This window comes from Aspergillus eucalypticola (assembly GCF_003184535.1).
Source record: "Aspergillus eucalypticola CBS 122712 chromosome Unknown BO83scaffold_32, whole genome shotgun sequence".
Lineage (NCBI taxonomy): Eukaryota > Fungi > Ascomycota > Eurotiomycetes > Eurotiales > Aspergillaceae > Aspergillus > Aspergillus eucalypticola.
In genome coordinates, this window is record NW_020290306.1 from 1 (window position 1) to 24,187 (window position 24,187).

At 50.5% G+C, this 24,187-nt stretch overlaps 10 protein-coding genes across 10 annotated transcripts; 5 read left to right on the forward strand and 5 right to left on the reverse strand.

Moving 5' to 3' along the window:
- Positions 1-195: 195 nt before the first annotated feature.
- On the reverse strand, positions 196-2,725 carry BO83DRAFT_402581 (dynamin family protein; the record flags this gene model as incomplete). The annotated part of the gene is made up of 7 exons (XM_025533545.1): positions 196-389; positions 447-588; positions 640-730; positions 863-1,123; positions 1,171-1,257; positions 1,303-1,793; positions 1,823-2,725. 7 exons carry the CDS (start codon positions 2,723-2,725, stop codon positions 196-198), a joined length of 2,169 nt encoding a protein of 722 aa, XP_025383625.1.
- A 968-nt stretch (positions 2,726-3,693) lies between these two features.
- Positions 3,694-5,663, forward strand: BO83DRAFT_369482 (mannose-1-phosphate guanylyltransferase). Its single transcript, XM_025529865.1, has 4 exons — positions 3,694-3,951; positions 4,017-4,073; positions 4,192-5,361; positions 5,419-5,663. Exons 1-4 carry the CDS (start codon positions 3,892-3,894, stop codon positions 5,443-5,445), a joined length of 1,314 nt encoding a protein of 437 aa, XP_025383626.1. The 5' UTR covers positions 3,694-3,891; the 3' UTR covers positions 5,446-5,663.
- A 12-nt stretch (positions 5,664-5,675) lies between these two features.
- Positions 5,676-7,418, reverse strand: BO83DRAFT_382054 (uncharacterized protein). Its single transcript, XM_025532141.1, has 2 exons — positions 6,802-7,418; positions 5,676-6,729 (listed from the first exon to the last, which is right to left on the reverse strand). Exons 1-2 carry the CDS (start codon positions 6,964-6,966, stop codon positions 6,022-6,024), a joined length of 873 nt encoding a protein of 290 aa, XP_025383627.1. The 5' UTR covers positions 6,967-7,418; the 3' UTR covers positions 5,676-6,021.
- A 1,281-nt stretch (positions 7,419-8,699) lies between these two features.
- BO83DRAFT_143425 (DNA-binding protein) lies at positions 8,700-9,749 on the forward strand. The gene has a single exon (XM_025526182.1). It carries the CDS (start codon positions 8,892-8,894, stop codon positions 9,636-9,638), a length of 747 nt encoding a protein of 248 aa, XP_025383628.1. The 5' UTR covers positions 8,700-8,891; the 3' UTR covers positions 9,639-9,749.
- Positions 9,626-10,658, reverse strand: BO83DRAFT_382056 (uncharacterized protein). The gene has a single exon (XM_025532142.1). It carries the CDS (start codon positions 10,424-10,426, stop codon positions 9,866-9,868), a length of 561 nt encoding a protein of 186 aa, XP_025383629.1. The 5' UTR covers positions 10,427-10,658; the 3' UTR covers positions 9,626-9,865.
- A 746-nt stretch (positions 10,659-11,404) lies between these two features.
- Positions 11,405-12,705, forward strand: BO83DRAFT_346567 (uncharacterized protein). Its single transcript, XM_025528784.1, has 3 exons — positions 11,405-11,611; positions 11,695-12,090; positions 12,197-12,705. Exons 1-3 carry the CDS (start codon positions 11,596-11,598, stop codon positions 12,472-12,474), a joined length of 690 nt encoding a protein of 229 aa, XP_025383630.1. The 5' UTR covers positions 11,405-11,595; the 3' UTR covers positions 12,475-12,705.
- On the reverse strand, positions 12,701-17,475 carry BO83DRAFT_411446 (uncharacterized protein; the record flags this gene model as incomplete). Its single annotated transcript, XM_025534311.1, has 7 exons — positions 17,074-17,475; positions 16,867-17,020; positions 16,782-16,815; positions 15,852-16,742; positions 15,738-15,767; positions 15,359-15,557; positions 12,701-15,248 (listed from the first exon to the last, which is right to left on the reverse strand). The coding sequence occupies exons 1-7, from the start codon at positions 17,160-17,162 to the stop codon at positions 12,701-12,703; spliced, it is 3,945 nt and encodes a 1,314-aa protein (XP_025383631.1). The 5' UTR covers positions 17,163-17,475.
- Positions 17,476-17,948: 473 nt separating this feature from the next.
- On the forward strand, positions 17,949-19,265 carry BO83DRAFT_411447 (putative transcription factor Rap1; the record flags this gene model as incomplete). Its single annotated transcript, XM_025534312.1, has 3 exons — positions 17,949-18,005; positions 18,092-18,352; positions 18,411-19,265. The coding sequence occupies 3 exons, from the start codon at positions 17,949-17,951 to the stop codon at positions 19,263-19,265; spliced, it is 1,173 nt and encodes a 390-aa protein (XP_025383632.1).
- Positions 19,266-19,658: 393 nt separating this feature from the next.
- BO83DRAFT_431171 (chromo domain-containing protein) lies at positions 19,659-20,707 on the reverse strand (the record flags this gene model as incomplete). The annotated part of the gene is made up of 7 exons (XM_025535564.1): positions 19,659-19,677; positions 19,736-19,761; positions 19,812-20,196; positions 20,254-20,333; positions 20,406-20,448; positions 20,500-20,632; positions 20,701-20,707. 7 exons carry the CDS (start codon positions 20,705-20,707, stop codon positions 19,659-19,661), a joined length of 693 nt encoding a protein of 230 aa, XP_025383633.1.
- Positions 20,708-20,999: 292 nt separating this feature from the next.
- BO83DRAFT_382060 (chaperonin-containing T-complex subunit CCT5) lies at positions 21,000-23,589 on the forward strand. Its single transcript, XM_025532143.1, has 11 exons — positions 21,000-21,158; positions 21,222-21,239; positions 21,304-21,352; positions 21,436-21,529; positions 21,582-21,665; positions 21,728-22,017; positions 22,072-22,720; positions 22,783-22,920; positions 22,977-23,157; positions 23,214-23,302; positions 23,365-23,589. Exons 1-11 carry the CDS (start codon positions 21,149-21,151, stop codon positions 23,407-23,409), a joined length of 1,647 nt encoding a protein of 548 aa, XP_025383634.1. The 5' UTR covers positions 21,000-21,148; the 3' UTR covers positions 23,410-23,589.
- The last annotated feature ends 598 nt before the right edge of the window (positions 23,590-24,187 follow it).

The following is a 24,187-nucleotide window of genomic DNA, read 5'->3' on the forward strand; positions in this document are numbered from 1 at the left end:
TTCCCTACCCCGCCTCGATGCTTGCGGTCAATCCATCCATCATCCATCACCATTCCAGCTTGAACTGTATACTTTTCCAACATGGCCACTCGTAAATCCAGTCACCAGCCTACACATCTGATCGCCAGAGTAGATTCTGTTGTAGCCACGCACTGTGGACAGGAAAAGGCTCACACAACGCTCTCCAAGCCGCAACTAAGTAGTCCAATCGTCAGGAGGCTGTGATTTGATCCTCACATTTTCGAATGGGTCTTCCTGGTCATCCTCCTTCCTCGCTAGCTTTAGCCACTCCTGGGCCTTATCAATTCGCTCCTTTTCTCTGAGAAGGAATTGACGGCGTCTCTGGCGGTCCGGGTCCTCCTCCATCAGCTCAAGACATCTTTCCAATGCTGGAAGGCAAGGAATTGTCTTAGTATCTAATTCCTGATAGAATGGGTGAAACGTACCGTTTTCATCGAAAATACAAAGCTCTCTTTCGATCTCCTTGATGAGGTCGTCACGGCATTTTGCGAACAATTTAGTGTGCACGCTCTGGCAAATTGAATCAATGAACCGCGAACTCGCCAAGTCGTAGTACCCGCGACTTGTCTAGCCAGGGCAGTTAGGTTTTACTCAAATTTTGGCACGAGATCGACTTACCGCCATCATGGTCAGCTCCTGCGAGAACTGGTCGCGCCCCAGCTCGGCATCAGTAAGCTTCCTAAGCTCAGCTTCACGTCGGGCGTCTCCTCTAGGGTACTTTCCCTGAGCGTCAAGGTAGGACCAGCACGAGCAACACGCCGCCTCTCCGCAAGAAAGCTGTAAGCAGACTTGATTGACTGGTCCAATGCCGAAAGTGCCATTGTAAATGGTTTGTTATAACTCAATGCTGAAGTTTTCCTGCGCATGCTCGAAATGAGCAGCTCGTAGCTTATACAAGAAGCTCTCAATGATTCGCTTGAGTTCTCGATAGAGACCCGTCTGGTGATATTGCAGAAAGACTTCATCTAGCTGCTTGTGCAGCATCTCCCGGACAAGGCGATAGGTGGCAACCAGGAACACTGACAGGGGGTCGTACCAGTGCTTCACGCTCATCTGGTTCATGATCTCAATGGCTTTCGGTCCGTCTGATCCGGCAGTCCAGCTCGATATGAATCCTCGTTTATTTCGCGAATCTTCTCCCATGTAAACATCAGGGCCGGAGCGTTGAACTTGTCGAAATGGTTTGTCGAGTACAATCCATTTCTGGTCCCGGTTGTAGCTGGATTTGGCTGTTGTCTCGCTTCTGGTACACTTGAGATAATCCCAGGCTCCCCTGGTGACTTGCGTTTGACTGGCTGCGGGACCGTTGTCATCTCACAGTCCGAATCGCTCCCCTCTGCATCGCGGACCGTCGGGCCAGGGAACTTATCACTTGGAGAGAGCATTCTCACAGTGGGCCGAGTCGTAATCAGGGCTCGTTTGAAATCCATGGCAATATGCGACCAGATCTTCTGCATGGGGTAAGTTGCTGACCCACCATCAATATGAGCGCGAATTTGCTCCTTCAGCTGGTTTAACTTTCCACAAATAATATATGGAACATTCGCAGAGGGCGGGTCTGGGAGAGTCCGGAGCTCAGCCTCAATCCTCTCTGCTTTGGCATTAATCTTCTCAATAAAGTCCGGTAGACATCCTTGAATCTGCTCAAGAAGCAGAGAGGAGAGTGTCGCCTGTAAATTTCGGGTCCCAAACTTGTCTCGATAAAGAGCCAGATCTGTGGCCCAGGGCTCTCCCGCAAAGAAGGCTTCTTCCTCTTCCCGAGCGACGGAGTGCTCGACCGCGGGGTCGGGTTGTTACGAACAACAAAGTAACCGTGGCCAAGCGAGAACTTGTCTCCTTCAAGTATTTCAATCCATTGAGCATAAGATTCTCCTGTCTGAATGCGATCGGGCTTGGTCAGAACACCCATTGCCCTTGCGTTTGCTCCAGAGGTGGTTTGTACGATCCTTGCAGCGCTTGAATTTGTGGCATCATTCGTCATCGGCAACGTCAGCAAGACAATACAGTGCTTCTGCAAAATGTAATGCTTGACAAGGTTCTCAACCAGATGAACAAGATAGCGTTCTTCTTCCTGCTCAGCCTGGCTGATAACACCGGGCAAGTCATAGAATGATAAGTTAGGAAAACCCGGCGCAGCAATATCCAAGCGCACGACGTTGGGTGAGAATTTCACTTGACAATAATCAGGATCTGTTTCACTGTTTTGCCCGGGCAAATATTCGCTGGAAGGTCTGCCTGGGTTTAAAATGGCGAGCTGCGCCCATCTAATCACTTCGACGAGGTCGAGCTTGTCTGTCAGTGTTGTGAAAAGCTCGTCTTCTTGTTGTTCTTGCTCCTGCCAAGGCCCGAGGGACTGAGACTTCTTCGAAATCTTACCGATCTTCTTAGAGGCATCATACATGTACTTCCGCGACAAGAAGACCTTACAAGTCCAGGGCTGGTCAGGTTCGCCCTCACAGAGATTGATCTCCATTGGACATCTGGTGCATGTTCCCGCGCTTCGTGGCACCTTGATCTCGCTCATTCCCTCGATCAAAGAGCTTTTACCGGCACTCTGGTCACCAATGACGCAGATTTTTGGTAGCACAATCATCTTGTCCTCAATTCCGATGTGGCGTAGGTCCTGGATTTTCCGGACAAGCTCCTTCATGTCGCTGGCAATGAGATCTATGGAGTCCACATCGGGGGCTTCGGGAGGAGCCATCTTGCTAGCCTGGGAGACAGCTAAGAAGGTGTAAGTGATGGTTAAAAGTTAAATCGGTCAGTAGGACTCACTGGGAGATATACTTTCTCGTTCAGCCGTCTGGTTGCTGAAAGGGGTTCGTCGTATCTCCAGGGTCAGTAATGACATAAAAGTCAGTAGGAGCCTAGGAGACTAGGGACTTGATGGGATCGAAAGAGCGCGAGTGAAGTGAGAAACAGAGAGTTACAATGAGACGAGAAGGATTTCAGACTAATGGGGAAAGGTATGCTAATAGAAGCCTGAATGTGCGATAGAAGTACAGAGGTTTCCAACAGAAAAGTTCATTTGAGGAGGAAGAAGAGATTTGGCCTTGGGAGGGGAGTGTCATGAAGCATTTTACACCAGTGAATGGTAGGGGGCAAAGGAGATTTTAAGTTCATGCGAGAAACTAGAACTGCAGGCCATGGTCAATTCACCAACTGATAACTAAAGTGAATGGATGTGTAAAAGCAGCAGGGATGGAATGAGATCCATAGAAATATTATGCCAGAGAGGTCAATTTAACATCTGCAGGAACCCTGACAGCAGCATGAAACGAAGCCAAATCGGGAAGATTGTTCTGTTGTCGGACATGATTGGAAGACTGGGTTAGTATCAAGAAGCAGCCACTGTTTGAGAAAAGTATGTGATGGATGTGGGAGCTGAAAGTGAGTTGATCTATCCTTTTTCGATGAATTACGCTCCCAACCCGGAAACTATAAGTAATAAGATAGTACTCCGTACTCCGTAGTACCAAAGGTGAGAAAGTAAGTAGATAGATGGAGAGATGGTCCCGAGAAAAGTGGGAAACCCCAGGCTGAAAGCGGTGGAGAGGAGTCAGCCAGTCAGGTGCCGCCAGCCAACCAATGGCACCTGAATCCATCAATTCAGTACCGTGTCACTCTCTCAGGCTCTCTCTTTCTCCTGACCTGTTCCGGAGAGCGCTAAGACTTAAGGAGAGCTGGCGGTGGGCCTGGACAACAACTTACTGCTCGCTCCCCCTCGGCCTTGTCTTGCGTCTTTTCCCCTCGTTCCTTTTCCCAAAATCTTTACGGATTCTAATCTATCAATTTGTCTGTGCTCGAGATTTGGCCTCACTTTTCATTCCTGAACACCAACCCCCCACTTATATACCCCCCACCTTTCCAATGCTTCAAGTTCCAGTGCGGGAGCACACCAACGTGGCCTCCACCAAGGCTGTGATCTTGGTATGTGACGCTAGTAACTTCTGCCTCCCGTATCAATCTTGCTGACGGAATTTTTCCTTACTTAGGTCGGAGGTCCGTCTAGAGGAACGCGCTTCAGGCCTCTGTCCCTTGATATGCCCAAGGTTGGTTGCCCCTCTCTGCCTTAGCTATCCCGCAATTCATGAACCCCTCCGCACCAAGCCCTCGATTTCGTCACCCGCAAGCTTTGTCGCCGCTACTCACACTCGAATTCCTTGTTAGCCCCTCTTCGAAGTCGCCGGTCATCCTATTATCCACCATTGCCTGAAAGCTCTCGCCAAGATCCCCGATATTCGTGAGGTCATCCTCGTCGGCTACTACGATGAAACCGTCTTCCGCGACTTCATTAAGGACTCCGCCAAGGAGTTCCCTCAGTTCAAGATGCAATACTTGCGTGAATACACGGCTCTGGGCACCGCTGGCGGTCTCTACCATTTCCGCGATGCCATCTTGAAGGGCAAGCCCGAGCGCATTTTCGTCCTCAACGCTGACGTCTGCTGCTCCTTCCCCCTTGGCGAGATGCTCAAGCTGTTCGAGGAGAAGGATGCGGAGGCCGTCATCCTTGGAACAAGAGTCAACAACGATGCCGCCACCAACTTCGGTTGCATTGTTTCCGATTCCCATACCAGACGGGTTCTGCACTACGTTGAGAAGCCTGAGTCGCACATCTCCAACCTCATCAACTGCGGCGTCTACCTCTTCGCCACCGAGTGCATTTTCCCCTCCATCCGCAGTGCTATCAAGCGCCGTACCACCCGCCCTCGCCTGCTGTCATACCCTTCGTCCGAGAACTTGGAGTCCTCTTTCATCGCAGCGGAGGATGAGGCAGAGAAGAGCGAAGTCCTTCGTCTGGAACAGGATATCCTCTCCGATCTGGCCGACAGCAACCGTTTCTTCGTCCACGAGACGAAAGATTTCTGGCGCCAGATCAAGACGGCCGGCTCCGCCGTCCCCGCCAACGCCCTTTACCTCCAGAAGGCCTTCCAGGCCGGATCTGACGAACTGACCCCTCCTTCCGCTGCCATCGTGCCCCCAGTCTACATCCACCCCTCCGCAACAGTGGACCCGACAGCGAAGTTGGGTCCCAACGTTTCCATTGGTCCCCGTGTGGTCGTAGGCGCAGGCGCTCGTATCAAGGACTCAATCGTGCTGGAAGACGCCGAGATCAAGCACGACGCATGCGTGATGCATTCGATCATCGGCTGGAGCAGCCGCGTTGGCGCCTGGGCCCGTGTTGAGGGTACGCCGATCCCCACAGGCAGCCACTCGACCAGCATTGTCAAGCACGGCATCAAGGTTCAAAGCATCACCATCCTGGGCAAGGAGTGTGCCGTGGGTGACGAGGTACGGGTACAGAACTGTGTGTGCCTGCCGTTTAAGGAGTTGAAGCGCGTATGTAACCCCATCCATCCACATCATCTCGAAACATGAGGCTAACGATACTCTTAGGACGTCGCCAACGAGGTTATCATGTAAAAGGAACATGTGACTTTTTTTTGGATGTTACATGCATATTCTATGATATCTGTTCTCTTTTCCTCTATCCTTGGTCCCAAGTGACCATTCTGGCTACGCCTTGTTGGCGGTCGGATTGCCGAAACTACATGCTTAGATCTATCTCCAACCTAGAAACGGACCATGAATGAATGAATCATGTGTCCGTGGACATCTCCCAAATAATATCTTAATATCCCTTCATAAGCTGGATTATTGTCCAAGTACATGTTATAAGGTATTCAGGTATCTAATACTAAACTATCCAAGTCATATGACAACCAGATCAAATGGCATTATCGCTGAAGACAAATAAAAGAAGAGTAAAAAATTCCTGCATTACGCCCGCCAGCATATGAACCTATTCAAAAGTCAAGGAACTATACCCATTTTACAATGCAAGATCGTAACACATCAGTTCAGTTTGAAGGGCAAGGGAAAGCCAAGATAAGCTGACTTGGCTCTCACGCAGAGACAACCCGCAGATGATTGTCCCAAGGGAGTCGCGTGACCGTCCTGCATTCATGGAACGCGTACACCCAACTCCTACACGATCATTTACCGATACGCAGCCGGATCATAACTCGTCTGCTCCGTTGGCTGACTATAACCCGCAGTACCCCCGTAAGCACTAAACCTCACTCTTGGCTTCCGACGTCCCTGCACCGGAGCCGCATCGGAGTACTCCTCCGCCTCGTCGGCATGGTGCTGCTCCAACGAGCCAGCCCCATACGCAGGAGGGGGCGGCATACGCTGGCTGGGATGGTACAATGGCTCCGGGGCGTGCTGGTACAGGGGTTCTTGTTGGGGGTGGTTGGCGTAATAGGGGTGGTCGGCCTCATCAGGCGGGTAGGGACCAACGCCGCCGGACATGATGCTGCTGTCGCGGTTGTGCATCTTGTAGTCGTTGAGAGCGGTGCTACTAGCCATGGGGTCGTATTGGCCCAGGCGGGTTTGGCGGCGGTAGACGATGACGTCCAGAGCAGCGGCGGCGATGTGGGATGTCGCAGCGACGATGGTGAAGGTGAAGAGGGCCTTGTAGATCCTGCAGACGCTGATGCCGGTCGAAGTGCCCCAGTAGGTTGTGTTGCAGGTCGTTAGGATGGTGTGGGACATGCTCCAGCTTAGGAGGCCGAGGGCGATAAGCCAGAGGACGAGGACGATGCTGTTGGTGACGAGGTTGAGGCGCGGAGAGAGGCCATAGCAGCAGTGGGTTAGGGTGGTGAGGATATAGTTTAGGAGGGAGAAGACGGTGGCTATGAGGAGCTGATGAGTTGAGATGGGTGTAAGTGGAGTGTATAACACAGATGGTGGGTAATGTGGATGTGGTTGCCTTACGATTAAGAAAGCCCACGGGAGCTTGTAGTTGTTGCTATGCAGTTGGTTGATGAATACGGCCAAGATAATGCCCACAATGAAGGTGGAAATCAGGCCGAACAAGCGAATGGCATGGAATGGAATCGGGGGGTATTGCGAGGGCTTGACTGATGCTCTGGACCGCATGTTGGCGATGCGCTGGGATGGAGGTTATCCCAATCGCGGCGGGTGTGGGTGTGGGGTGGAATGAGATCGAGAATCCAAGTCGTCGATAAGGAATTGAGATGTCGATCCGCTGCGGAATAATTGCAGCGCGATAGATGTTGTTAAGATACTTTCATGTACCAAATGGTTGGAGGAAGGAATAGAAACAGAAAGTAAGGGAAGTGAGAGATGACAACAAACAGGAGAAAAGTCAAAAGGCAAACGGACGAGAGTTGCCATGCAAAGAGCAAAGCCTCGCTGTGGTGGACGATCGCGACTCCACTGCGGGTGTTGCTAAAGAAAGAAGCGGTTCGGGGGAGGATGACGCCGCTGCTGATGAATCTGCCCCGGTAACTGTGCGTGGCTCGCGGTTGGCGTCTCACCTGTGGGCCAGTGTGAAGTTTAACTTGTTCTCCAGCCTCCCCCAGGCCACCCGTTACTCTAACGTGATAGTGATGCTGCTGCTGATGCTCCTTTTAATGATTGTTAGCCTGGTATGAGTTTATTTTGGTGTGGCTGTGGAGGACAGTTGACACGTGCCCGACATCTGCCTAATTGGTCCATGGATCCACTCAGGAACCGAGTGGGCATCTTCACTACTACTATTAGTTACTACTTACTACACCCTGTTTTTTATGAATACACCATGCGTGATCTTGAGATCACTTATTCATGAATAACCAGAGATGTTAGAGCTTAATGAATGCATGATGTTTTGCTTTTTAACTCATCGATAAATCACTCAGTGTGCTTCATGGTTACTAGTTGGGGATAACAATACTAATCAGAAGCTCTCCACATCAAGCTGTCAACAGTAGCTCTCAAATTTATCGAAAGAGCTGTTGACGCCCTAATCTAGCTGCGTCGTGTCATTCTATTTAGGTACTCCCCCACAATACACACCTGCGGGATGCCGCCACTTCAAAGCATCGTGGATACAGCATTCGTATCGATCTGAAGTGCTCTGCAATGGTGGTATCTATGCATAGTACGGTGTCAAGTCAACTCCATTTTATCTTGTCAGGTCTCGGACATATTGAGCAACATCAGAACACTAGGACACGTTTCGCTTCCACAGTGAGAAGACGTGTCGAAGTTTAGGGCGAGCCAATGGAGGCAGCCCCTACACTGAATTTGTTCAACTGCTAACCATTCAGGTATGCTGTCTGGAATTTGTGGGGATTTTCTGGGGCGATTGTCAAGGTCGAAGTGGATCTGACGCTCTGGTAGACTCGAGGCTTTCCTCAGGTTCATGGGCTATTATTTTGAGTCCAGAGTGACAGAGACGGCCTGGAGCTCGCCCTTGAAACTGACGGCCTTCTACATTCTTGCCCAAATTCCCGTCTCTCGCTGTTATATACCCGAAATGGTCCTTTTGGATGAAATATATACTACTAGATCATGAGGTTCAAGCACGCATCAAACAGCGCAGGGAATACTATCTTGGCCCTGTCTGGTGACACATTCGTGGCATCCTCTCTCAACCGTCCGGTTTCGATTGGCCCACTATACTATTGGGGTATGTGAAAGTTACATTGTATGTCGGCTATATCATCATGCAATCATTAGGCGCTTTGCGCGGATCTGGCATTGGGAAGCAAAGAAACAATAGGACGGGCTTTATAGCAGCTGCAGGTGAAGTGGAGGGTGCATGTGATGATCTCATCTGGCACCAGGATGGTCCGTGCACTGGTAGTGCCATGCTTGACCGCCTGTTCGCCGGTCGGCGCCAACCGATGCAGTAAACATATCCTTACTTTCTATAATTCACTCTTCGTCTCCTCGTCTTCAGAACACTACCCTCACAAGCATGGAGTATCTTCGTTAACCTCAACCATTCTGGGTCTATCCCACCAACACCAATTATCTCTAACATTCATTCGGCTTCTCGTGATAGACAGACGAAGATGCCGCCGCCCCGCCGCAAGAAGCCCCTTTCGCTAAGGATTCGACAATGGATTCATCGGCTTCGCACATGGCGCTCGCCGTTAAACCTACGCGGCAGCCTGACGAGACTACGGGCATTTGAGAGGCACCCGGTCTGGGCTCTAGTACGCCTTTTTATTCCGTTCCCTTCGTGGAAATTTCCCGTGTCCGACGTTATGCCGGCGGCGGAAATGATCGGAAATGAAGAATTGCTTCTTCTTCGCCACGACAATATGATCGATCTGGAGAGCATACCGATTTGGCGCGTTCGCGATACCCCCTTGAGATGTTTGTATAGAATGTACGAAGCTATGGCATCTGGCGTGTACGAGGTATTAGGCACCGAAACTGAATACTTTTGGTATCAGAAGGGGTGGTCATTACAGTCGATCAGCGACCCCAGGGACGAAGATCCCGTGCGCTACGCTATCATCGCATGTCTCGTTGAGGAACTTGTCGTTGCGTTTAATTGGCGTCTAAGTCTAGGAATGCGTCGGAACCGCAAGCACATCATCCGAAAGACGGAAGACGACCCGTGGCCCCCGTATACACCGCTGATAGGTCCTGCATGGACGGGCTCTGTTCCTGCGCTCTCGGCCAGCGATTTGGACGGATTACCCGGACGTTACATATTGGAAGGAAAACTCGTCTTAGAGGACGGCGGATTGAATAAAATCTTTGCGCGCCGCAACATCATTACGAATGTTGGCTGGCTTTATACGATCTGAACCGCAAGCCCTACGCTACCACGTTTTTTTGTCTCAAAAGTAAGGGGACCATCCGCTTCACCATCTGGCGGTGTGCACGTAACTCCTTGCCAAGTACAGTCGCGAGTTCATAGCGAGCCCATTGCGCAACCCGACTGTCGGCGACAGCCCCTCAAACTACTTGGACCTGAATCATCCCGCACTTGGAGCAATTAACCACGTCCCTCCTGCAAGGGACTGAGATGGCTTCACAGAAACACATCCTCGCCATAGGTTGCCTTGTAAGCAGCAGCCACACAGTTCATGGTCTCGACGTCTGGCATGACATCAAAGCCATTCTTGTTCAGCGTTCGACAGTACTCCTTATCCAGCTTGCCCCCCTTCCTCTCTTTCATGAACTTGAGCATTGCAACGGCATCGGCCAGATCAAGCTCCGCTTTGCGCCCCCTCTCCGCGCAGTAGATGCGGCGCAACTTCCGCTCCAGCGCCCATTCCACAGGTGCTGCAAATACGAGCAGGGTGCCACTGGCCCAGAGGACAATGTTTTGCTTGATGGCGTCCTCCATCAGGATCTTCCGCGTCTTCTCTGTAACGAACACTCCCACATCTTCGTTGGCCCAGTCCTCCATGTAGTGAGCCTCGTTGGCGACTTCCCGGATGGACTTTTGCAACGGAACCTTGATATCCTCGTCGTTGGCCCACTCCGGGTCAAGCAGGAAGTCCATGTCCGTAGTTGTCTTTCTGTTCTTCAGGTACATCACAGAGAAAAAGCCCCCTGCCACGATCATCCGGATAGGAGCGAAGGCCATGATCATGGGATCTGTGCCGAGTTTGGCATCCAACAATCTCAACGCTAGGAGCGCGTTATGGATTAGAAACTTCCGTTAGCCCCTGAGGTAGCACCGCGAAGAACTTACCCTTGTGAAAGTCCTCCATGTCCAGGTACACCTTGCGCTTTGTCATGGTTGCGCGCAGAACGGTGCTAGGACCGTTTTCTATGGACTTGGGAGGGCAGCCGCGGTGCAATGCATGAACGGGGAAATGTTTGTGGTTGTCCTTTGACGGAGAACCTTGGGCGGATTGGGGGGTCCCGCACCGAGATTCTGGGGTCAAAGCTGGAGGAGGGAGGGGGAGGATCTCTTCCCTCTTAAATAAAAAATACTGGAACTGACACACGGGCCGGGTTGCTTATGTCAGGTTCGTCAGGGTTGAAGTGAAGCTGGGCTTGAATGGCATTCACGATGTTGCCCTATCTCTCGCCAGGTCCCATATTGGGCTGTCTCCTGCATTTACCTCGCATTAGTTGACACTTGTCGACTGCTTGCTCGAAGGTCGCTCGAGGACCCCGCCAAGCTGGTGAGGCGTCGAATTCCTCATACCGCATCTAGACCGATCTGCGTCGGATACGTGGGTGATGCTGGATCACTGTGTATAATTCTGAACTTTTCTTTTTGCTATATATCACTTGTATAGTCCAGGTTAGCGTGGGTTGCTACGCTGTACATTATAAGATATCCATCAATGTATTATAGAACGTGTACAACAAATTCGTGGATGTCTTTGGTCGTGGATGAGTCCAATCCCATCAATGTTTAATATAGACCTGGAATAGATTATTTATTATTTTCTTATCATATAGACTGTGACTTAATTCATTAGCAGTCAAATTCATAGCGGTCAGCGCACCATCAGCAGTAGCGTGATAAGCCCCGTCCCCGAGGATTTCTCCGCAGCCGAAACTGCAAAAAACGCGTTATCGGGCTGCTGCCTCCGCATCGCCCTTGATACTTGAACACCTCTCTCTTCCATCATCCTACACCTGGTAACCTTTTCCACATTCTCACAAACAACACCAATCCTTTTCCTTCAGTTACTCCATCAACAACTTACCACCATCTCCCACTGTGATCCAACCCACACATAACTGATTACTACCCCTCACCCACCCCGCGCCAGCACCAATACCAACACCACCACCATGTCCACCTACGAAGGTACTAATCCACACCTCCCAGTTGAATCTCTACCATCACACCCCCAAAAAACCAATACTAACAACTAAATAAAACCAAAACAGTGGAACACAACACCACCGACCCCTCCACCACAACCCCCAACAACAACAACAACACCACCACCACCAGCAACACAACCCCCCACCGCCACCGTCGTCCCGACCTCTCAACCTTCTTCTCCGCCCTCTCAGAAATCACCCCGGACGAAGCGCGCCATCGTCCCCATGCCGTCCCCGTTCCCCGAGACGTCAGCGCAGCATTCTATTCCCTAGCCGAGGCATTGGACGTGATGCGCCGCGACGGCGGCGGCGGCGGCGAAACAGCTATCCCCAGCGCGATCGGAGAAGTGGAAGGCGGCGATGAGAACGACCTCCTCACAACGATGATTCAGAGTCTGCTTAGCACGGCGGAAATGCCTCCTAGGGAGGTGGAGGGCGCGAGTGAGGAGTTTTGCGATAGTGCGTGATACCCACCTTGACATTTTTTTTTTTCTTTTTCTTTTTTCATATATGTAAAGGGTTTGGTTGTGGTTGTTTTTGGCTAACTGGTGGTTGGGTGTAATAGTGCTTGACCGCGTCCCCCGCACGGCGTTGAACTCTTCCCAGGTCTGCCCGATATGCAATAATCCGTTCCTGGAGGATCAGTACCCGCTTGTGGTGCGGCTGCCGTGTCATCCGACGCATTTGTTTGATTTGGAGTGCGTGAGGCCGTGGTTGAGGCTTAGGGGGACTTGTCCGCTTGATCGGACGGATTTCGCCAAGCAGGAGAGGGAGAAGGTCGAGGCGAGGAGGAAGTTGGCGGAGGAGGATGAGGAGGAAGAGTGGGATGGGATGTATGCTTGATGTGTTTTCTCATTCTTTTATTCGAATGGTCTGTTGAGTTGGGGGCGAGTTTGAATTGGGGAGGTATAATGAGGTATGTGAGAGTAGTTTGTATGGAGTTGGGGTTGGGTGGGTGAGGAAGCGAAATGCGTGCATATAGTTTTGGGTATGGCATGGTAATATCTATTTACTGTATGTAGTGTATATCTTTGTACATGTTTCACGTTATGAATGAATGGTGATGATGCTACCGCTTGTCTGCTCCATCCTTTGCGCGGATGGCCAGCTTGCCTGCCTTGTCGATGACTGCCTCCAGTCCACTACGTTCCAGCATCCCTGCGTCATCCTTCACCACTTCCCGCGCTTCTAGCTCCTCGACCATCTTTTGGTTCTCGCGGTTGCCCTCCAGCAGGAACTTCAGGCACATGACGGCGTGTTCCTTGATGTAGGGGTTGTGCGCATCGAAGTTGGTGCAGGACAGGATGGTCTCGACACCACCGTAGCGACGAATCTGGTCCTGCACCTCGGGACACTTCCAAACAAGAGACGACAGAACAAGCACGACGAGTTTCTTGAGGTTGCGCCATTCAAACTCGGACGGATCTTCGGTGATTGGTGGTGATTCGGCCCGAGAGCCGGGGGCATCAATCGGGTCCGGGTCACCGGGGTCGTATGGGCGCTCAACTGCAACCGGTGCGGGAGCCGTGTGCTGGGGCTCCTTGGAGGGGTTGTTGTGTCCCAGGTTGAGCGCGCTCAGCTGGCCCTTGGGAATGCTGGCTTCTAGCTCTTTGATTAACGTGACTAGGTCGTAGACAATCTCCCATTTGACCAACAGGTTCTTCCAGTCGTTGTTCTCCGTGAGCACAGCAAAGAACTCCAGGAACTGGTAGACACCCTCATAGACCCGTTCCATGTCCCATAGATTCAGCGGGAAGTCCTCAGGCAAAGCCCGCCCAGCTCGGATCTGACCCTGCAGGTAGATCAAAGCGCAAGTTTCCGGAATGATGTTGCCGCGGAAAATCGTGAAGATGTACCGGACAGTAAGGATGTCAACTCTAGAAAGCGGGGCCGGGTTCTTAGTCGCTGTTCCGTTGGGCTGGGTTGATCCTGTAACCGATGCAGGGGAGTACTTGGCTCGGAAGATATGCGTGAGAATCTTGACAACCACTGCCTGCGCGGGGGAAATGATGTCCTTGGGTTGGCCGAAATCGGAGTATGCATGAGACATCAAACCATTTCTCAAGACCGCGTCCATAATCTGAACCATCATCTTGAAGTAGAGTTCGTCGTCAGGGAGGTCCCAGGCAGCGATGAAGATCAGTAGCTCGCGAAGCAGGTTCCGACCCGTCTCCTGAGTGAGCAGAATGTGACATCTGAGGGCCTGCATATTCCTCGAACCACTTCTCTCCCCACCCTTCAAGCCGAAACTATCCACGATACCAGCCTGAATGATCATTGGCAGTGCCTCAATTTCTGCAGGGCCCAGCACGAGTGGAATATCAGTCAGGAGACCCCGCTGTTGGTCGCCTGGCCGGCCGCGATAGTCGTCGTCATCTTCATCATCCTCTTCCTCTTCTTCCTCCATACTTCCGTCTGCAACAGCCTCCAGGCTTCGCGAGTCATCGTCACCGACCGTGCCTGCATCACCAGTGTCGTAGTCCTGATCACCGTCGCCAATCTGCGAGCTCTCCTGCAACCGGGCCATCAATTCGTCTTTAGCCTCCTGGAGAGTTTCTGCCGCTGACTGTGCCGAACGCGGCATGCTCATATCTTCCTCCATCACAGTCGCATCGCCACCCGAAAGCGCACCGTAATCTCCAAGATCGGGTAGATCGGTCCAGCAGACACGTGGGAATCCAGCCGTTGCGCTGCGATCAATCGTGACAATCGCTTTCTTGCGAGGCGGCTCATCTTCTGGCAGAGCAGGAGGTAGGTCCTTAGCCCTGTCCTGGAGATCAGACCATCCATCAACCTTTGCTCCGAGTATGGCGGTAAGAGCGGCGCGAATCTCCTTCACCTGTTCTGGATCCTTCCCCATTTCCTGTATGGCAGTCAAATCGCGTCCGAGCAGCTTTTCCATGTGATCCTTGATGTTAGCAAGAAGCAACATGGCTGCCTCTTCCTTGATGGTGGCAGGCTCTCTCGGGAAGTTTGAGATGGTTTCCAAGAGCAGATCCTCTGCGGTTTGGTCGTAAAGAGCCCTTATCGGGGGATTTACTATCCTCTCTCCGGTCTTTACGATAGGCGCCATTCCTTCCTGCTGACTGCAAGCGGGGTCAAGGGGCTCCCTGGGCTGGATAATGTTCGAGTCGCCCGTTGAGTGGTACCCAAACAAATCTAACCATAGCACCATCTTGCGTTGTTCGTTGTGCATGATAAAATTATGCAAGAACTGCAAGCAGGTGATGAGGAGACGCTTGTAAAGGTTGACAACCTTTTGCCAGCGCTCTTCGTTCCTTGCATTCGTCTCCCCGTCAAACCCTCGCGCGGTTACTCTAACGCAAGTATCTACCAGGGCTAAGATTCTCTGATCGAAACCTTTCTCCGCCGCCATGTTCTGCGCCTTCTTCGTGGTGGCGAGGAGGTTACGGGCAATCGTACAGAGATCATTTAGGCGCTCAATGTCCTTGACTAGCGAAAAGTAATTGTAGGCTATTAGGTTGGAAGAGGAATGATCGTAATTTGCCGTCGGGGGGCTCTTCCATGCAAACGATTGGGATTCGAGGACCGGGATCGCCTTCGTCAGTACATCTGTGAAGCCTTGCCAGATATCCGGTGATAGGCCAAGGTTATGTCTGTTACACGAGAAAATGGTCAGTATGCAGAAGTGGAAGTAGGTGGCGGAGAGACAGTGGGCCACTGGACAGTGACTCCGATCCAAGACAAGAGAAAAACATCGTCGTACCTGACATCGCTCTCCTGGTGTGTCTTGTATAGAATCTGCTTCCCGGCAGAGAGCATGTGTTCTAAGCGTTTGTCGTCAATCATCCCGCGAGTTTCGTAGTGGCTCAAGGTCCCCGTCAAAATGACCTTCAACATGAGCTCCGCGGGGGTGCATTTCGGCTTGATCTCCGCTGCCGCGCGGTCGGCCATTTTTGACGATGCTTGTGAAGATTCGTAACACAAGCAGCTATCCAGCGTTGCCCGCGCAATTTATAGTCGGGAGGGGTGTGGGAATAACGACAATGAGGGACGCTCGGTGGAGAAAGAATCATTGAACCGTCGAGGGGAATTTTTCCGGCTCCGTCCCGGCAACTGCCTTTTCGGGTAATCTTACAAGGTACATGCACGAGGGCCAGTGAATGTGAAGCTTTCTTATTGAGCGAGTCATAATTTATATACATTCAGTTAAGTTAGCAAACTATCTACTTAGACCACCTTCGGTCGGACGGCTAAACCCAAGACATGACGCAGATTGTTCCAAAATCCCAGATCATAGATGTTGTCAATCTCCTTCATACTTTGCACCTGAACCCACCTCCGGTCTATTGGTGCATCCCTGTTACTCGGCTGCTTGATCTCATTGGAATCCCGCGATAGCAAGCACCCTTCCTTAGGCGGCTCACCATCGGTCAGTATGAGTACCTGATCACTACTCACTGGCCAGAAGGACTGAGCACTCTGGTACTCGGCCAACAAGGGTGAGCTGCCATATATTTCGGCCTTGCTAGATTTGTAAGCCATGCCATCCGCAACCTCTTCTTTCCAGTCTGACCACTTTGAGCTTTCATTGGTTGTCATACCAGCCCAGATCAAGTAGGTGTGGTACACGAGAAAGGCTGCCGCCAATGGGGCCGTCATGGTCATCAGCAAGGTAATAGCACCGATGCGAATATCAGCAGCAATAACTACAGCCCATATATTGCAAAATGCAGTCCAGGTTTGCCGAGTCGTCCGCAAAGGTGAGCCCGGTGGTATCAGTCTGTCGTATGTTTGATATAGGAGAGTGTATCCCAGACATGAGCCGTAGATGAGCATGAGACATAGTGACAATATCATGGAGAGAAAATAGTGGTAGTTGTGAAGTCCGACACAGTTCATGAGCCAAACACAGTGATGGTCATGCCGTGCAACGCATGCTTTGCAGATGCTGCAGTGTTTACTTCGTGCCGGCTTGACAATATGACATGTGCGACAACGCTGTCCTGGGTGAAATATGACCTTATCATATGGATAGCGTTCCATTTCAACTGTGTAATTCTTTGGGGTGATGAATGACTTGGTGGTAACGCTGGCATACAGCAAAACGTAGGGCATGGTGGCAAGGATCGGGATCCATATATGGTGGACTGTGGAAATCCTAGGCCAAGCAGTTGGTATAAACATACATTGCCCTGCAATCATAAGGGAAGAGAAGAATATCTAATGTACAGAGTTAGAGGAGGCCGTTGGATATCAGACACATGGACTAACAAGGATCAACGGGTGATTTTCGTGCAGAATGTAACTACCAGAACAAGTCCAGCAGTGAGACAGCCAGCCGTTCAGTAGCCAACTGTCAAGGTAAAGAAGCCCATTAGGGATGTGTATCCAAAGAGCTCTATACAGCCAACCAATGGGAGTTTTGCTACAGGAAGCATCTATCAGTCACGGCCCTTACAACGAAATGCTGCAGCCTACCGAAACGCAGGGAGTCTCCCGAATAGCGCCACGAAAACAAACCCAGAGATCCCAAGGATCACAAGTGCAATAGTTCTTATGGCTCCCATCGTTAATAGGTTCTTGATCGTATCTTTCGGGAATTTCTTTCGGATCAGTCTGTTGTCTCCCTCGCCTTGTTAGTATGGGGCAAAATCGTAGTGGGAACAGTAATGCAAGTCAGAGCTATGAAAAAAGGATAATGCCACCCTGTCGCTTAGACCAGAGCTGGCATTATCAGTTGACAGGCTTTGACGTGCCTGCTTGCAACCACTATCGCCATGTTGCTAAAGCTGCCGCCCAAGTGTCCACCGGGTATCTATTTTCGAGTAACAAACACGTGACGTAATTGCCTAAAGGGGAAGAAATGAGCGTTAGTACTGGACATCATGGTTTGGATCCATTCAAATTAACCTTACCTGTGGTCTCGTCCTCCATATTGATTGTGACCTGACCTTTTGCATAAGTTTCATTTATATCGATGACGCTAGTCCTCTTTCTGAATAATCGATACCTTCACATGCACACTTTATCTGTGGTTTAACTTTCTTGACGCGCGGACACGTGAACACGTGATAACGTGTTTCTGTATACCTGCGGGTCTACAACTAAAACCGTTCGCGCTTTTGAACTGACGATTATAATGACTGAAACGAGCACTACAGGAGATAGTGGTGTATCAAGAGAGGCAGAAACGCCTCTTTTTCAAGGGAAGCAGTTTTGGTTGTCTCACAACATCCCTCAAAGGAGATGGTTTAAGGAGTTGATTGAGGTACTACAACGATGCATCGCTAGTATGAACGCGTGACTGATTTATCTATGGAAAAACGGCGGTACTATACGGTTGCTAGAGAAGGATGCAGAAATCAGATTGGTTGATCATAAGAGAAAGAACTTACCCGCTGACACGTGAGGTTTCCTCCCATTTCTATCCTTGACTCACTTGCGTAATCGCATCACTGGAAATTAGCGCATACTATTTCAGGCTTCTATCATCCAGTGGACACTTACGAGTTATAGGTACTCTTTCAAATATGTCGAAGACTCACACCGCCGGGGAAAGCTACAGAATCTAGAGAATTATAGAGCTGGGCCTTCTGAAGCACGCCCTGTAGGGGCTACCAACATACCCACCAGAGGCCATAAGATCCCCTATACTCTTGAAGATGACCAGTTGCTCTGGGATTGGATGCAACCCCACGAGAGAGACCCTCACGCTAGGATTAGAGGCAATAAGATCTATCAAGAGCTAGCCGAGAAGGTATCAAGAACCACCTCTAAGCTGTGAAGATACAAGCGTACTAAGTGTCATTTACTAGCATCCAAGGCACACGTATCAATCATATCGGGATCGGTACCTCAAAAGGCTCAAGGGGCATCCACGCCCTGGTGGCATGCCAGATTCAACAGATCAACCTGCACCTGACGAGCCCTCCAACTCAGCCACTCGCGCGGTCCAGTCTGAGCCTCGAGGAGGGTCTGCACAAGGGGCTGAGACTACTGCCATCCAAACAAATGACAAGAAAAGGAAACGGGCTTCTGAGGATAAATCTGATGAAGACAATGTAGACAACCCTAACAAGCCCAATCTGAAGAAACGAGCTACCGAAATCATTATCAACCTTCCAGACCCTTTCATCTCCGCACCTCAGACAAAAGTGGCTGCAGTATCACATTCAGCGACAGCATCCAACGGCCAGAGACCAACTCCTGGGGCAACGGAGGCGAGAGAACGTGGGGCCACTCAGGAATCAAAGGCCCCAGCTAAGGAGCCACACCAGCCTTCACAGCCAGACCCTTTGTTTCTAGAGCTCCCAATGTTGCCTTCGGATGATGATCCTGAAGACGAAGATATGGAGCAGGATATCGATGCATGGATCGATGAACGACTTCATACTGGAAAGGCTCAACATGAGGAACAAATACACCAAGCACTGCGGTGCACCAGCATGGATCCAGAATTAGCTGACAGGGTCCTGGCTATCCTAGTAGAAGGGAAACCTATACCGGATGATATGCCCGGTGTTTGGACACCTGAAGATGACAAATGCATAGAAGGAAATGAGACTCGAGGCATCCAACGAGTCATGGAGAAGCATGGGACGGAGGCCTTCAACAATCGCTGGGAGTACCTCAGCATGGTCAGAGAGGCCGGTCTTCTGGATACCCTATGATTAGGACTGCCGCAATTTCAATATTCCGGGACTGCGAACTAATAAATAATAATGTACATGGATCCTGAAACGCTCAAAAGAGACACAAAGACAAAAATTCGGAAATCACCTGATACCCAAAGAGCAATAGTGCAAATGAGTTCGCGAAGACCTGGTGCAGCTGGCCCAGTTCTGTTGTATGCCGGTGTTGGTTCTCTTCAAGCTGGAGAACTCTTGTGGGGTCCATGTCGAGACTAGCCCAGGCCATTGTCTTACACTTAGGTTATCTTGAACCAGTAGTTGAAACTTCAAAAACACCCTATATGCTTGCTCCTTTAGGACTACTTTGCAATTGCGCCTGTCGTAAATTGGACGATGATAGATAAAGAACCCGAACCTTAATGAATGGATTATTCAGCCCTCCTTAAAGACCCTGATGAGAGTGATTAGCATATGCTCATATTACGAGGCAATGAATGCGGATGACTTACAGATGTGATTCATAGAATTGAAGCATCTTGCTGCAAGTTAGCGCCGACAAAGAACCGCAGATCCCAGATAACTCACCTTCTTCGGGCACTTGTCGTAGCACATCTCTATGTTGACCTTTGATTTTCTACCATTCTTCCAGCTAATAAACGCAAGCAAATTTGACGTTCCCGGTTGCCGTATAATTGTTTCCACTGTGTCGACCTCTTTCTCCCAATTGCGCGACGAAGGAACCCACGTGGATGTGTCGTCGCTTTCACCTTCATCGGCCTGCTCTTTTTCTGGTGACTCTGTTGTTGTTTCAGCCCGTGACTTGCGGCGTCTCTTGGGCTCGGGGGTTTTCTCAGGGGCGGACTTCGGAGGTCTTCCCATCGACTTGCGCTTCTTTGTCTGCGGTTGTGGCTTTTCAGGACGGCCCCCCAGGACTCGAAAGTACTCCTCGACTATATCCTTCGCGCCTTCTCTGTAAACGATCCATCAGTATCGCTGAAGCTGTAGTGAGCGACGTCCAGTAGCATACAATAGATTTTCTTCTGGCTCCCATGTCATGTCAGCGGGGTCATCGTAGCCCTGCCACTTGACTTGTAGAAGGAGGTCACCCTACCAATTCATTAGCCAAAGCATGTCCTCTCGGTGTCAATTGAACAGGTGTATATGGAGAAAGTCGCGCACCTTCTTGGCCCATTCATGATCCATAATCTTTTCAACAGCGTATCTGTTCATGTCAATCCCTGCTTGCGACAAGGTCGCACGCGCGCAAGCTTACACATCCTCTTCTTCCTCATCCTCGTCCTCGTCCTCATCGTCATCCTTAGAAGCATTCTTTGTAGACCGAGCATCGTTATAGGGAATCGACTCGCCACTCGACGACTCGTCATCGGAAATGTCAGGCACCGGCGCTGTAGTATGGTTAGTTTGACGGTCGATCTCGAAAACAGACTAGATGCATCAGTTTGCGGCTACTTACGGGGCATTGTCCTGAAGGAAGCAAAGTTAAAAAGTCGGGAAAACAACTTGGCGGATTTTCGTGAGAAGTAGGCCCACGGATTAATAAGATCACAGAGTGAATGACAAAGAAATAGACATTAGCGACGATGCGACAATAGTGTACCTGAGGGATCAAGATGCTTTGGGCGCAGATGAAATGCCGAGTCGCGCGGGCGCGCGGTGGGCAAACCACGCTATACCTGATATAGAAAGCAGCTCACTAGCCCGCTTTGGACATCTCCAGAATTTCGAATTGCAAGTGTGCCTCCAAGTCCCTCCGCCGTCCGGTCCTCTGCCTTCCCCCCATCGCTCCGCTCAACTGTCCTGGGAGTCTACTCGATCCGTTGACTCCTATCTTTGACCCCCTTGCTGGATTTTATTTTCCGACTCTCTGAAGTGGGTTTTCTGCCAAGTGGCAGACCGTCAAAATGGCGATGCGTATGTTGCAAATACCCCTCATTCGGCATCAACTATACTAACATTCTTTGGCCTCTCTTGCAGAGCTTGATCTTTCTCAAGGTGGGACCTTCCGCTGCTCCGGACTTGCTTCGGTTTTGATATCTGTTGCTGACCATTACATCAGCTTCTGTAATGAAGGATGAACAGGGTCGGCCATTCATCGTCGTTAGGGAGTACGTTCCGATCTTCGACTCATATCAACACCAAATGGGCGGTTTCTTTCAGGGCAGGTGGCTAATCCGGTTCTACAACACAGTCAAGGAAAGAAGAAGAGACAGCATGGCACGGATGCGGTGAAGTCACACATTGTTGCCGCTAAGACGGTCGCCAGCATTGTCAAGACCTCCCTGGTACGGACCGTCACCGGACTGGCAGAATAAGCAGTATTTAATGGATTTATAGGGTCCCCGTGGTCTCGACAAGATTCTGATCTCCCCTGATGGAGATATTACCGTTACGAACGATGGTGCCACTATTCTCGGCCAGGTTTGTCCTTTATCACCAGCCGCTACACGCGAGGATATATCTGACCTGTTGATGCTGGAAAGATGGAAATCACGAACAACGTTGCCAAGCTTCTTGTTGAGCTGTCGAAGTCTCAAGATGAGGAAATCGGTGATGGAACGACAGGTGTCGTTGTGTTGGCTGCGGCTATGCTAGAACAGGCGGCCGAGCTCATCGACAAGGGCATTCACCCTATTCGGATCGCAGACGGTTACGACCAGGCTTGCGAAATCGCCATTGCGGAACTCGACAAGATCAGTGATGTGATTCCCTTCACCAAGGAGGACACTTCGAACCTGCTCAAGGTTGCCAAGACCAGTCTGGGTAGCAAGATGTACGAGGCTTTCTCCGTTTGCCCCTTGGGCCCTGCATGCTGACACTGGTACAGTGTTTCCAAGTCTCACGACCAGTTTGCGAATATCGCTATCGATGCAGTTCTCTCCGTGGCCGACCTCGAGCGCAAGGATGTCGATTTCGAACTGATCAAGGTTGACGGCAAGGTCGGAGGTGCCCTCGAGGACTCCCTACTCGTGAAGGGTGTCATTGTCGACAAAGATTTCTCCCACCCCCAGATGCCCGACGAGGTTCGGGATGCCAAATTGGCTATCCTGACCTGCCCGTTTGAACCCCCGAAGCCCAAGACCAAGCACAAGCTCGACATCACGTCAGTTGAGGAGTTCAAGAAGTTGCAAGAGTATGAGCGGGAGAAGTTCACAGAGATGATCCAGAAGCTGAAGGACTCTGGCGCCAACCTGGTCATCTGCCAGTGGGGTTTCGACGATGAGGCCAACCACCTTCTGCTCCAGAACAAGCTCCCCGCCGTTCGCTGGGTCGGCGGCCCTGAGATCGAACTGATTGCCATCGCGACCAACGGTCGTATCGTTCCTCGTTTCGAGGATCTGAGCTCGGAGAAACTCGGAACCGCAGGCCGTGTTCGTGAGATGACCTTCGGTACCACTCGGGAGAAGATGCTCGTCATTGAGGATTGCGCCAACAGCCGTGCTGTGACGGTGTTCGTTCGTGGAAGCAACAAGATGGTAAGCTCGAAGAGATCGAGGAGGTATCAGGGGACATGTGCAGGATGCTGACCCTCTCTTAGATTATTGATGAGGCCAAGCGTTCGCTCCACGATGCTCTCTGCGTCGTGCGTAACCTGGTCCGTGACAACCGTGTTGTTTACGGTGGTGGTGCTGCTGAGATTGCTTGCTCCATCGCTGTTGAGGATGCCGCTGTCAAGGTATGTCGATGTCCTTAGAATATGCGTCTAATCACATGCTAATGTCATGTCAACAGAGCCCCGGAATTGAACAATACGCCATGCGCGCCTTCGCTGACGCCTTGGACGCCATCCCGATGGCACTTGCTGAGAACTCTGGTCTCAGCCCTATTGAGACCCTGGCTTCGATCAAGTCTCGCCAGGTCAAGGAGAACAACACCCGCCTTGGTGTGGACTGCATGATGACCGGCAACAACGGTTCGTATAAGACATTCCTCGAAACCCCTGGCATTTTTGCTAATTAGCCTCTATAGACATGAGAGAGCACTTCGCCATCGATCCCCTGATCGGGAAGAAACAGCAGCTGTTGCTTGCTACTCAGCTCTGCCGTATGGTCCTTAAGGTGAGTTGTCCAACCAGTTTTCTCCGTTTGTCTTGGAACGCAGCTAACTCGGGCTGATACAGATCAACAATGTCATCATTGCGGGCGACGAGGACCAGGAATTCTAGATCTCTTCTGTATACAGGTTTTTTTGTTTCGATGGCTAAAAGTGACACAAACACTGGCGTTGCAGTCATGCGGAATCGATGATACTACATATAGTTCTTGCAGGTAATCAATCAGTCTCGGTGGTGCTATGGACGATAAACATAGCAATTACATAGAATCAGTGAAATGACAGAAATGACATTCAACCACTTCCGGAGTAGATGTAGGAGAAGGAGATAGCAAAGCCCTAAGAAACAGAACAAAGGACCAAAGAATGGTGGGTTAGCTACTAAACGAGGCTGAAATAGAAGTAAGTGGACGAAAGTAGTAGTTGTGATTTAGTGACGTTTATAATAGAATAAAAGTATTCTGAACATCTCAACTCTACTTTGAAAATACTATCTTCTAGTAGTCCAATACTAATAAGTAGTTTCACTAACTAGGCTTTATATACTATAGTAACTCATTATGGAGTTAGCATTGTAGTTGGAATTACCGACAGACACATATCACGCGCTCAGCTTCTATACTATATGGAACTATGAAGGCACCGTATTTCAAACCCACTCCCTCCATACTCGTGAATCATACATAAACTATCATAATTGTTGAATCTCAGTATCAAACCTCCCTATGCTCACCTCCCCCGCTTCCCGAGGACGGAAGATACCGCAACTTCGTATACGATAATCAGATCCTTATCAAACCTCACACATACTGAACACACGGGATCAGATAGGTTTTCCCCAATTAATCTAATCCACTTAATCAACGGTAGTTATCTGGCCAAGAGAGACA

Coding starts and splice junctions, on each gene's coding strand:
- BO83DRAFT_369482 (XM_025529865.1), top strand. CDS start 3,892: ATGCTTCAAGTTCCAGTGCGGGAGCACACCAACGTGGCCTCCACCAAG. Junction 3,952..4,016: donor CCACCAAGGCTGTGATCTTG/GTATGTGACGCT, acceptor TTCCTTACTTAG/GTCGGAGGTCCGTCTAGAGG. Junction 4,074..4,191: donor TGTCCCTTGATATGCCCAAG/GTTGGTTGCCCC, acceptor ATTCCTTGTTAG/CCCCTCTTCGAAGTCGCCGG.
- BO83DRAFT_382054 (XM_025532141.1), bottom strand. CDS start 6,966: ATGCGGTCCAGAGCATCAGTCAAGCCCTCGCAATACCCCCCGATTCCA. Junction 6,730..6,801: donor TCCCGTGGGCTTTCTTAATC/GTAAGGCAACCA, acceptor TCAACTCATCAG/CTCCTCATAGCCACCGTCTT.
- BO83DRAFT_143425 (XM_025526182.1), top strand. CDS start 8,892: ATGCCGCCGCCCCGCCGCAAGAAGCCCCTTTCGCTAAGGATTCGACAA.
- BO83DRAFT_382056 (XM_025532142.1), bottom strand. CDS start 10,426: ATGGCCTTCGCTCCTATCCGGATGATCGTGGCAGGGGGCTTTTTCTCT.
- BO83DRAFT_346567 (XM_025528784.1), top strand. Junction 12,091..12,196: donor GAGTGAGGAGTTTTGCGATA/GTGCGTGATACC, acceptor TGGGTGTAATAG/TGCTTGACCGCGTCCCCCGC.
- BO83DRAFT_382060 (XM_025532143.1), top strand. Junction 21,666..21,727: donor GTGCCACTATTCTCGGCCAG/GTTTGTCCTTTA, acceptor GATGCTGGAAAG/ATGGAAATCACGAACAACGT. Junction 22,721..22,782: donor TTCGTGGAAGCAACAAGATG/GTAAGCTCGAAG, acceptor ACCCTCTCTTAG/ATTATTGATGAGGCCAAGCG.